General features: G+C 46.9%; 1 protein-coding gene across 1 annotated transcript; it reads right to left on the bottom strand.

Moving 5' to 3' along the window:
* Window positions 1-837: 837 nt before the first annotated feature.
* On the bottom strand, window positions 838-10,067 carry Fgf16 (fibroblast growth factor 16). The gene is made up of 3 exons (XM_005412621.1): window positions 9,744-10,067; window positions 3,193-3,296; window positions 838-1,836 (listed from the first exon to the last, which is right to left on the bottom strand). Exons 1-3 carry the CDS (start codon window positions 10,015-10,017, stop codon window positions 1,591-1,593), a joined length of 624 nt encoding a protein of 207 aa, XP_005412678.1. The 5' UTR covers window positions 10,018-10,067; the 3' UTR covers window positions 838-1,590.
* Window positions 10,068-10,073: the final 6 nt, after the last annotated feature.

Here is a 10,073-nt window from a genome sequence, read left to right as displayed (position 1 = left end):
GGGAAAAGGGGAGTTCCAAAGTATGCTATTCTTCCTTCAACTAGAGGCACTCATCGTTGTTATGTCTATGAACTAAAATTACCCTAAAATGTATTTATAAACAATTGGTTGAAAAGGCAAGAAAATTTTCTTTAGGGCATTATTTCACAAAAGCTACTGTACACAGAGAGCCCTTGGAGGGCTTGTTAGAATGCAGATTGCTGGGCCCCACCCCCAGAGTCTCTGATAATTCACATCGCTAGCCAGTTTCTAGGTGATGCTACTGGTCAAGAGACCATATATGCTGAGCACTGCTGCTTTGGAAGAATGTGTTGAGAGCTTTCCAGAATACACTAGAGGAAGCACTGGAAGGGTTGTTGGGGAGACAGGAAAAGTAGGGAGAGCAGGAGATCATCTCCAGAAGAGAAGCTGATGGCTCAAAAATCACTCTCTGTCTGTTGATTATTGTTTATTTTGCATCATTTCACTTTCATATCTGAGGTAAAGAGCCACCAGTTAGGGTTTCTGACTTTAGGGCTTTGGACCCTAACTAAGTCCCACAGGAGGGTTTCTCTATGTCTAGTCCTAAGCACAAATGAAAACTTCAGTAAGAATAGTTGGTCCAGGACTTCTGGAGATTCTCATTCACTAAGTTTAGAGTCATAGCATATGAAACTCCGGATCCTTCTATACCAGGACTTTGGCTAGGGCGCAGACAATGCTAACACACTGGATGGTGAAGTCATCTAGCTTAGGCAGTGTGATACCGATACCAAGAAATTCTAATGAGTTGGAGAGAAAGAAGCTGGTCAATGTTCTAATCCTACTAAATGCACAAATCAACATATTAGACAGTGGTTTACAGTATAAAGACAATTTTATTGTCAATAAAAGCCTTTAATAACTCATTTTTTCCTGTTTCAGTAGGACCTTATTCTTTCTGATGAAAATCCAGTCATAGCATCTCTCATTAAAAATAAAATTATTTTGAAATAAATAAATATATAAAATAAATAGCATATACATTTCATAAATAGTTTGTCCTTATGCACAGTATCCATGCTTACATTTTAATATCTTTTTTTATAACCTACCCCATCTTCCACTTCCAACGGCAGGAAAACTGTATGTCAGGACGAATGAGAAATCTGCAGAGCCAATGTGGGGATGGCTTGCAGCAGGGCTGGAGCCCCAAATATTTTCTTAATGAGATTTTTCCAAAGATCTGTAAGTAGTATGCATAGCAGATTCCTTGGTCTTTCATTTGCACCCATGGTCAAAGGTCTTTGGGTAGACTGTGGGGCAAGACACCCCTAGCCTTGGCAGAGGCCCCCATTCTCTGTTGTGCCACCTCCAGGGAAAAGAAATGAGTAAAAAAAGTATATACAAGATTCCCTTGGGCCCACCCCCACCTCCCGCATCCCTCCCCAAAATAGCCCGACTTTGATATACACTTTGAACAAGGGACCAGCTGGGTCAAGTTGAACAGTAAGTGCTTCTGTGTTATCTAAACTGATAGGAAGGAAGGATTGAAAAGCTATGAGTATAGTGCTTACAGAGGCAACTGTGGCCCCAGAGTACATGGGTCACAGAGGTCACACTGGAGGTCCATTACCTATAGCGGAAGAGGTCTCTGGACATGGCAGGCAATTTAGAAGGATCTACTGGCCTGGGTAAAAAGTGAGTGAATTTCTGGTGTCGTTTAGTCCTGTATCCCTCCCGGGGTGAGCCATCTTTATTCAGGGCCACATAATAGTGTCTCTCTGAGTCCATGTGTTTGTACAAGGTGGAGGCATAGGTGTTGTACCAGTTCTCTTCAAACTGTTCCCGGAAAACACATTCACGTGTGAGTTTTTTCTGTGAGGGGAAGAAAATAAAGCAGAACCCATTACATGATTATTTCTCCCATCCCAGCTTGCTGGTGGAGAAATCCTAACATAGCAATAGCGCATCGACAGTAGAAAATTTCAGTCCTATTTCCCCATGTTACTGAGGTACCATTCTTCCAAGTGGCACAAAACACTCCTGACTCTGTCTCTTTCATCCTCCTTCATGACCCACACAAACTGTTTTGGGTGAGATCTTTCCTGAAGGGAAGAGATTGGAGGAGATGGTGTCAGGCGGCTCTTTGAGCCCAAGAATTTCTGTTATGGCTGCCAGTACTCTGCTGGTACCTATTGAGCTTTCTCCCTACTTAGTGCTAATAATGTTCAAATCCACTGAGATTACAGTCAACCACATTCACTAACAGGCAGGGCCTTGGATCTATATAAAGCTCCATGGGAGGTGAGCTGTGATTTTTCCTAATGAAGGGTCCCAGGCCTGTCAGTTGGAAAGCACAGAAAAGATCTCCTTGCAAAACTGCTCCAATCTGGCTACTGCAAGCTGGCAGCTGCCGGGTCTCTTGTCTCTGTCCCTTCTCACACTTGATCCAGCCACCATAGTACTCGCAGGGGTTGCCAATACTGAGTGCTGGGAACAAGCCTATCTCTTAGGTGTCAGGGAAAAATGTGTTCTGATTTAATGGGGTACAGGCAGCCAGAAAGTATGCAATGTGACTCAAAAGTCTGAGCCAGCAGTTGGGATCTCTTGAAAGGGTTAAGGTCAGAAAAGTCACCACTCCTCAGTGCTGGGCTACCTTCCAGAAGAGAGAAAATACACTGCAGCCAGCCTAGGCCTAGTTAGGGGCTTAGGGCTGTCACCAGACCCTGGAACCCTCATCCTTCATTTCTTTGTTTCATTTGGCCTTTGGGATTCAATTAAAGCAATCTAGAAATCAGGGACTATGTTGTTAACCTCAGCTTCCTCAATTTGAAGGCTAGCTCTTGGACTGCCTATTTTTATGCTACTTCCCTGGGTACCCATTAAAACCGAGATGTGCTCTTTGGGAGGGTTAATATCCCAAAGCGTATCTACTGAGAAACCAGCACAACTATCTACTGTGATCATCAGACTGTCTGGCCCACTAGCGGACAAGCTGAAAGCAAATCTACTACAGAAAAGCTTACGTTTTGAGGGTGGGGACCGAAGTGAGGAAAGACGTTATAGAGCAACGCTCGGAGCTGCGAAGAAGGAACCAGAAGATGCTAATTCTTTACCACTGACAAAAGTGCCTTCAAGTGCTAGATACATTTTTGTATCCTTTTGCCTAACATTGTTCAAACCCTGGCGGTAATAACCTGCGGCGGGGGCTGGCGGGGCCCTGAAACTTACCGATCCATATAGTTCTCCTCTCTCGTTCATTCCTAGGTATAGGCCCGAGTCCACTCCCCGGATGCTGATCAGCCCCACAGCCAGGCTGATAAACTCCAGAATTCCTAAGGGAAAAAAGTGAATGCCATTCTGTTACCAGCATCAAGCTAAGAGAAAGCTATTCAGGGGCTAGGTATTTGGCTCAGTGGCAGAGCCCTCGAGTAGCATGTGCAAGGTCCTGGGTTCAAGCCCCAGTAGAGGGGCCGAGGCAGACCTAAGGTCTTGAGCACGCCAGGCAAGGGTCCTGATTTGGGCACATTGCGAGGCATAGCTTCAGCCCGATTGGGCATATTACGAGAAAGAGACTATGAAAAGGCTTTTGCTATAAAAGCCCATCATTATAAGGTGGTATTGTTGCCAAATACCACCCACCCTTTTCAAGAAATGGGACAGCAGCTTTCTCGGTGCGAGAAAGAGGACAGGCTTCTGTATCTTTCCCAGTGTCACTTCCCTCCTCCCCAGAGTACTTGCTGTCCTCGAGGCTGAAGTTGTTTCGCACCCTCTCAGCTCTCATGTCCTTAAAGCCACATGAGGCTGTCAACTGCCTGTAGCTGACTCTAACAAAGGCCACACAGGTCACTGAGTTTCTTCCCCCCGCTTATGGCAGGAAAACTTGGCTTCTTGAGAGTTTTCTCCTAAAAAGTGCTCTCAGCTAGCACAGTCGTGAGCTTGTCACTCTCCTCTCTCCTGAGAATTTTAATTTTATCCATGGCAAACAGTTGGCAGGTAGTACTGGAGTCCATGTTAATTTGAGACGTTGCAATGTTAAGGGGAAAGAAAAGAAATTCCGAAATATCCTTGTGGCTGACAAGGTCAGAGGTAAAGATTTTTAAATATTTTCATTTATCCCACAGGAAGAAAAGAAATACATCAGCTACAAAGAGGGTAAATAAAATCTTGGTGATACTGAACGCTTTATAATTTTGTCATAATATGGTGCATCTATGATGTGCATATAGATGTAATAATAATAAACTAGATTCTTCTTTGATATTCCTATCTCTAACCATGTTTTTCAACATACAGAACAAAAACTTGATATGATTTTCTGAGGCATCCAAACGTATGAAATGCATTTATTTGCATTCTCATTCAAGGAGATGCCATTTTTTCAAGGACTAGGGATTGAACCCAGGGACTTCACACTGAGCTTCACACTGAGACAGTCTTGCTAAATTTCACAGGCTGGGCTTCAACTTGTGATTCTTCTGCCTCAGCCTCCCAAGTATCTAAGATTATAGCCCTGTTCCATTCAAACAATGCAGTTCTTTTTTAAAAGAGGAAAAGCTTTAAATAGGAAGTAAGAGAAAAATGGTAAGGGACTTATAGCTTGAGGAACTCACAAAGATCAGGATGTCCCTTAACAGAAGAGAGTGATAAAAGTAGGAAAGGACCCCAGTGTGAATAGCCGCAGGGTGCTAATAACAGGGATTAGGAAGAGCCAAAAGATGAAAAGACTTTTTTCTTTGTTTTTTTTTTTGAGACAGGGTCTCACTGTGTAGCACAGGCTGGCCTCAAACTGGTGATTCTCCTGCCTCAGCCTCCTGGGTACTGGGATTACAGGCATGTGCCACCACATCTGGCTAAAAGATTAAATTCTCAAGGATAATAATATTCTATGTAATCTAGATAGGAGGTAGAATTTATTTCACGAAGATCACAAATTTTAAGTGGTTAATTGTAAAATCAGGTCCAAAACTCCAATGGGAAATCTGTGGCACTCCAGTGACAGGCTGGTGAGTAGAATGTTTAGGCATGGCAGCGTTGGGGGTACATGTTTCTACTCTGACGCAGATCTATTTGAAGTATATAAGGGTCTTCTGCCCCGAGTCCCTAGAATACTTAGAGTTTGGCCTTTCTTCTCTTGTGTTGAAGTCCTTTGAATTTTATTCTCAATCTGTAGTTATTTACTCTATAGTAAGGAGTCCTGGGAAAAAGAGATTGACACGCAATAGTAGGAGGGAAGGGAAAATAGCTCATGCCACACAGGGGGCTACTCCAACACTGATTTAATGGACCCAAATCTTCAGTTGTACTGAACAAGGTTCTGTCCTGTTTAACATTTTAATAACTGATTCCCAAAAAGGCCGCTTATCCTGGTTCAGGAGACACACAGCTGAGAGAAAGGACATAATCAAGGTCCAAAGAGATTTCAAAACGATAGAAAAATGGGCTGGCTCTAACAAAATAAGCTTCATGAAAATCAGTATAAAGTCCTGCACTTTTGTCCCCCAAACCAGTTCCCCAAGGTGTTTGTATTTGAGGTGTTTGTTGGGGCAAGGTGAGCCTCAAGTACAGTTGAGTTATTCCTGGCCTATTACCATAACTGGTTTGTGCAAAGGCTTTTCAATTATCTGTTTCTTTCTATACTCTGCTCTCGTTCAATTCCCCTCTTCAGGCAACGATGTCCGCTTTCCTGAAAATGTATACTTTTATTTAGTGTTTCAGCGCAATTTTTGGGGGGTGCTGGAGATTGAACCCAGGGTCTCTCCAGCAAGCTATAAATATTTTAATTATATGCAATTCCGTCCATCTCTGCAACGGTTAGATGTGGCTCAACAAAATACACACAACAGTGACTTAAGGAATTATAAATAAGGCCCATGTAAAACTGGTCATATAAAAATTAAAAACCATTTAACAGCTAACATAAAAAATGCCAAGCGTGGCAGCACACCTGTAATTCCAGCTACTTGGGAGGCTGAGGCAGCAGGATTGCAAGCTTGAGGTCAGCCTGGGAAAACTTAGTGAGACCCTGTCTCAAAATAAAATGTTAAAAAGGGGTGGGGATGTAGCTTAATAGTAAAGTGCCCCTGTGTTCAATCCCCAGTACCACATAAAAGTCGGGGGGAAGCTAGTGTGATCTAAGGCTGCACTGAGAGAGGTCCAGTGAGTAGCGAAGGGGGAGGACTGCCTCAGGTAGAGCACAGTGAGAGTACTGTGCTTAGTTCTAATATGTTTAGAGAAGAATAGCGAAAAACAGAAGCGCGTTCAGAGTGGCCAGTACAGCTAGAAAGTTAGAAGCCAGTCCACGATTTAGTTCTGGGTGCTAAGCTCTGGAGTGACAACAACCCACTGGAGCCTTTGGTTCTTTGCTTTGCTCAGGCCGGTTACTCCTCAGCTTCAAGTTTTAGTTCCCTCATTCTCTAAGTATCTCATGTCTCTGACTACCCTGAGCTCATTAACAGAGGGCAGCCTGCGATCTCACTGCCCAAGACCTGGTGTGAGAACAAATCACGAAACCCAAGAGGTGTGGCCATTTGAGTCACCACAGTTTTTCTCCAACTCTCTGTTAACCCTGATGCCAAAGGACAGATCATACAGGAAGTCACTTGGGTTGTGTCCAGCAACAAGGGTCTCCAACAGCTGGAATCATCCCTGTCCAGCTGTCTTTGAGCATCATTTCCCTTTGCCAACTTTCCTATTAGCTGGATTCAGACTGTGGGAACCCAGTGGCACATGATGATGGAACAGATATTTCTAGACCTTCTCCTGAACCCACGCCAGCATGGAAGGGGAGAGAAAACAAGCCATTTTCATATTTTCCCAGCTACAGCTGGACAGGGGTGTTAACAGCAAAGTGTTGAGACACAGTATTGAGTAGACAAAGTTTGTCCTCAGTTTTTTTTGCCCCTTCAGGGCCCAAGACTTCCCTCTGTCCCGCTTCATCTTGACCTGTCTGCTTCAAGCGCTGGCCTTTGCTCAACAGCTTCCAGACTCTTCACATTACACCTCTCTCCCCTGCGGCCTCAGTCAAAACTGATCTGCCCCAGGTCCCAGATGCCAGCTAGAGGACTAGCTAATGTGTCATTTAATCTGGTTCTATGACTTGCCCGAGCTCCCTCAGCCATTCTTTCAGACTTTCAGGGCTGTGACAGTGCTGCCTTGGCGTTTCGCCAAATAAGAACCAGCTTGCTCAAAAACCAAAGCAGCTGCATGAGCTTGCTCCATCCCACCTGGCAGGAGGCCTGTCCTCCAGTCTGGCTCCCAAGCTCTGTTCTGCCAGTCCACAGGTGCCCCTCAGGAATGTCAGAATCGCGGTGAACCTCATGTAATGCCACCAGCCAGGTGGGGACTGAAATACTTCTGGCTACTGATTGCAGATGGGGAGCAGGGAGCATATGCTGTGCCAACAGGTTATTATTTGGAGTCAAGGCTGCTCTTGGGCTCAGCCTGACTAGTTCTGAACACATGGATTCCAGGGTAATCCTTGGGGGCCCTGCTCTCCAATTACAACAAATAGCTATTTACTTTACATGGCCTTTGGAGACTACCTCCTCCCCCCAAGTAGAAATCTATAATATTTTATATCTTAACTCTGGCCTACTTTACCCTGCTGGAATGTTGACTGCTAAAGCACTTATGGAATGTTAAAGTTTCGATTTATTGAATATCCTGGCTGATTAACTTAAATGTGGAGGGAGAAGAGAATTAGCAAGCTCGAAACGCCACCTCTTTCTGTGCCAAAAACTAAACTGAGAAAGTGTGTGTTTGGAAGTTGGCAGGGGAGGCCACAGACAGCTTTGACCAGTTATCATTTCCTCTACCAAAAATACACGGAGCTGCCGTAAAGTCAAGGAAGGGGGAAAGAGAAAAGGTGGTGCAGAGGTGGTCTTAGGCAATGTGGGTTTTTTTAAAAAGGCAAAACCAAAAACGAAGCGGTCGGCTAAACGGCAGCAAAAACATCCCCTCCTCTGCCAGTTTTATTTCCTCTAGTTTCTCCTTAAATTTAACACCCTTAGCAGGCCTGGGACATGAAAAGAAATCAAGACGTGTCTTTAGGGAGGAATTAAAGACCACTTCTCCCAAGAGCCTATTACCGATTTACGTTGACCTTGTAGGTGACTGGGCTCCCCGCAGGCCCACAGTCAAACGCTTGGCGCAGCCGGGAGCTCTGCTCATTGTTCCTGCACTTCTGTTGCCGCCCTCATTCCCGCATCATTTCATGGCACATACACATACATGAGGTGGATCTCTACCTATCCTGTACTTTTATATGTGAACTATTCTATTACTGCTATTTCTGGGAATCTCGGAAGCCAGTACGGGAGGCCCATTCCTTACGAAGAGGAACAAAAGAGCACTGCAAAATCGCAAGCAATGGAAGGGAAAGGAGCCAAGTTAACACTCCTTCTCTAACCCCACCTTATCACCCTTTGAGGACCTGCTGCAAGTTTATGCAGACACCTGCACCCGTCTATTACCCCTCCCACCCTACTGTACTCCAACTCTATTTGAGTGCATTTTTCCAGGATGACATAGACCTCATTAGAGTCGTTGCCTGCTTCCAGCAAGGAAGACGAACCCCGGCCCTAAGTTGTTCGCTAGATTTGGCTTTAGCCAGAAACTTGTCTCCCTTTTATCGAGCACAGCAGATGCAGCTCTAGCAAGGCATGGAGACTAGGAAGATGGGGAAGTCTGGAGAGTGGAAGTAGGTGGGAAGAAGGGAACTGTCACGCTTGAAGGTATGTAGGGCCTCTTGCTGGTTTAGAAGTAGAAGGTGCCCTTGGGTTATAGGGACCTCGGAGTGAAGCAGAGAGTACTGAAGGCTGGGAGAGGAAGCAAGGTATCTGTTAAAGGACTTGTGCGATGGCTTAATAGAGAATAGGAAATGGAAATGAAAAATGGCAAATTACTGAGGAGGAAACACATTTGCTTGGAAACCTAATAAACTTTGTCCCAGATTAAGGCTTGTATTCACTGTACCCTTAGCTCTGTATGTGAGACGGGCAACTGTGTCCTTTGAACAATCTGCATAGCGGTGGCCAGGCAGATTGCAATCCTGGATGTAGAGTAGACATTTACTGTCCTGGGCAATACTTGTTTTGGGGGCTAGGAGTGGATTCAGGATGTTCTCCTCACTGAGGCAAGAAGTACAGAGGTCAGGACTTGTACCCACTCTTAAATGTGGACACCTCAAGGTTTCCTAGATTCCCTGCTACCCCACTCAAGTTGTGCTGCCTGGACTGGCTCGTACCCCGGCAGAGCAACCTCGAGGTAGGCAGGTGCTCCCCGTGCCCGGTCTCTGCCTGTTAAACGTGATTGGGACGCGGGCTGCCTGCCCACCACACCCGTGGCTCAAGCAGACTCCTGTTCCAGGCAGTCAGCGACGACAGGCCTGGTGCCCTTGAGGTTCTGCCCGCACAGCAGCCACGGTCCCCGGTCTCCTAGGCGAAGGCTCCAACTCCTTCCTCTCCCAGCTCCACCTGCTTTGCTCGGAGGCTCAGTGCCCAGCTCTCAGAACGGCCCCTGGCTCCCGAGTGTGGGAGGGTGGGGTGGGTAAATGAGAAGCCACAACGTATGGGGCCTCCACCCCCTCCCGAGAGAGTCCAAGAGCAAGGGGCTCCGGGAAGCTCCGCTGCTCTGGTACGCGCCGTCGCGTCCAGCCTTGGCCGGCCGAGACAGCTCCAAGTTGGGGGGGGGGGTCGCCGGGCCCCACGCCGGAACCCAGAGCCGTCGGCTCCCCGACTAGCTGTCCGCCCATCTCCCGTCCCTCCCGGCCGCGTCCTCACCGAAGCGGCTGTGGTCGTGGCGGGTGCCGTGCACCGTGCCGTTGGGGAAGATCTCCAGGTGAAAGCCGGTCCGGCAGTAGAGCTGGCGCCGCCGCAGTATCCCCTTCAGGTGGGCGAAGTCCGTGGGCGAGCCGCGCTGCAGCTTCCCCTCGATCTGGCCCAGGCGCTCATTCAGGAAGCCCGGAGAGTCAGCTAAGGGCACGTTCCCCAGGGACGAGGAGAAGCCATGCAGATCCCAGTCCAAGGAGGCGAAGACCCCCGCCACCTCCGCCATGGCGGGGCCGACGGCGGCGCGGGCTGTGCGGACGCTCGCGGGCCGGGGCTGGACCG

Source organism: Chinchilla lanigera, unplaced genomic scaffold, assembly GCF_000276665.1.
Source record: "Chinchilla lanigera isolate Chin_1 unplaced genomic scaffold, ChiLan1.0 scaffold00156, whole genome shotgun sequence".
Classification (NCBI taxonomy): domain Eukaryota; kingdom Metazoa; phylum Chordata; class Mammalia; order Rodentia; family Chinchillidae; genus Chinchilla; species Chinchilla lanigera.
The sequence above is the reverse complement of the archived record's forward strand: the minus strand, read 5'-3'. Positions and strand labels throughout refer to the sequence as shown.

What these genes read in the sequence shown, in the direction of transcription:
- Fgf16 (XM_005412621.1), bottom strand. Translation starts at nt 10,017, where the DNA reads ATGGCGGAGGTGGCGGGGGTCTTCGCCTCCTTGGACTGGGATCTGCAT. An exon ending in CCACGACCACAGCCGCTTCG is followed by an intron (nt 3,297 to 9,743) that starts GTGAGGACGCGG and finishes TTTTTCCCTTAG; the next exon opens with GAATTCTGGAGTTTATCAGC. An exon ending in GAGGAGAACTATATGGATCG is followed by an intron (nt 1,837 to 3,192) that starts GTAAGTTTCAGG and finishes TTCCCCTCACAG; the next exon opens with AAAAAACTCACACGTGAATG.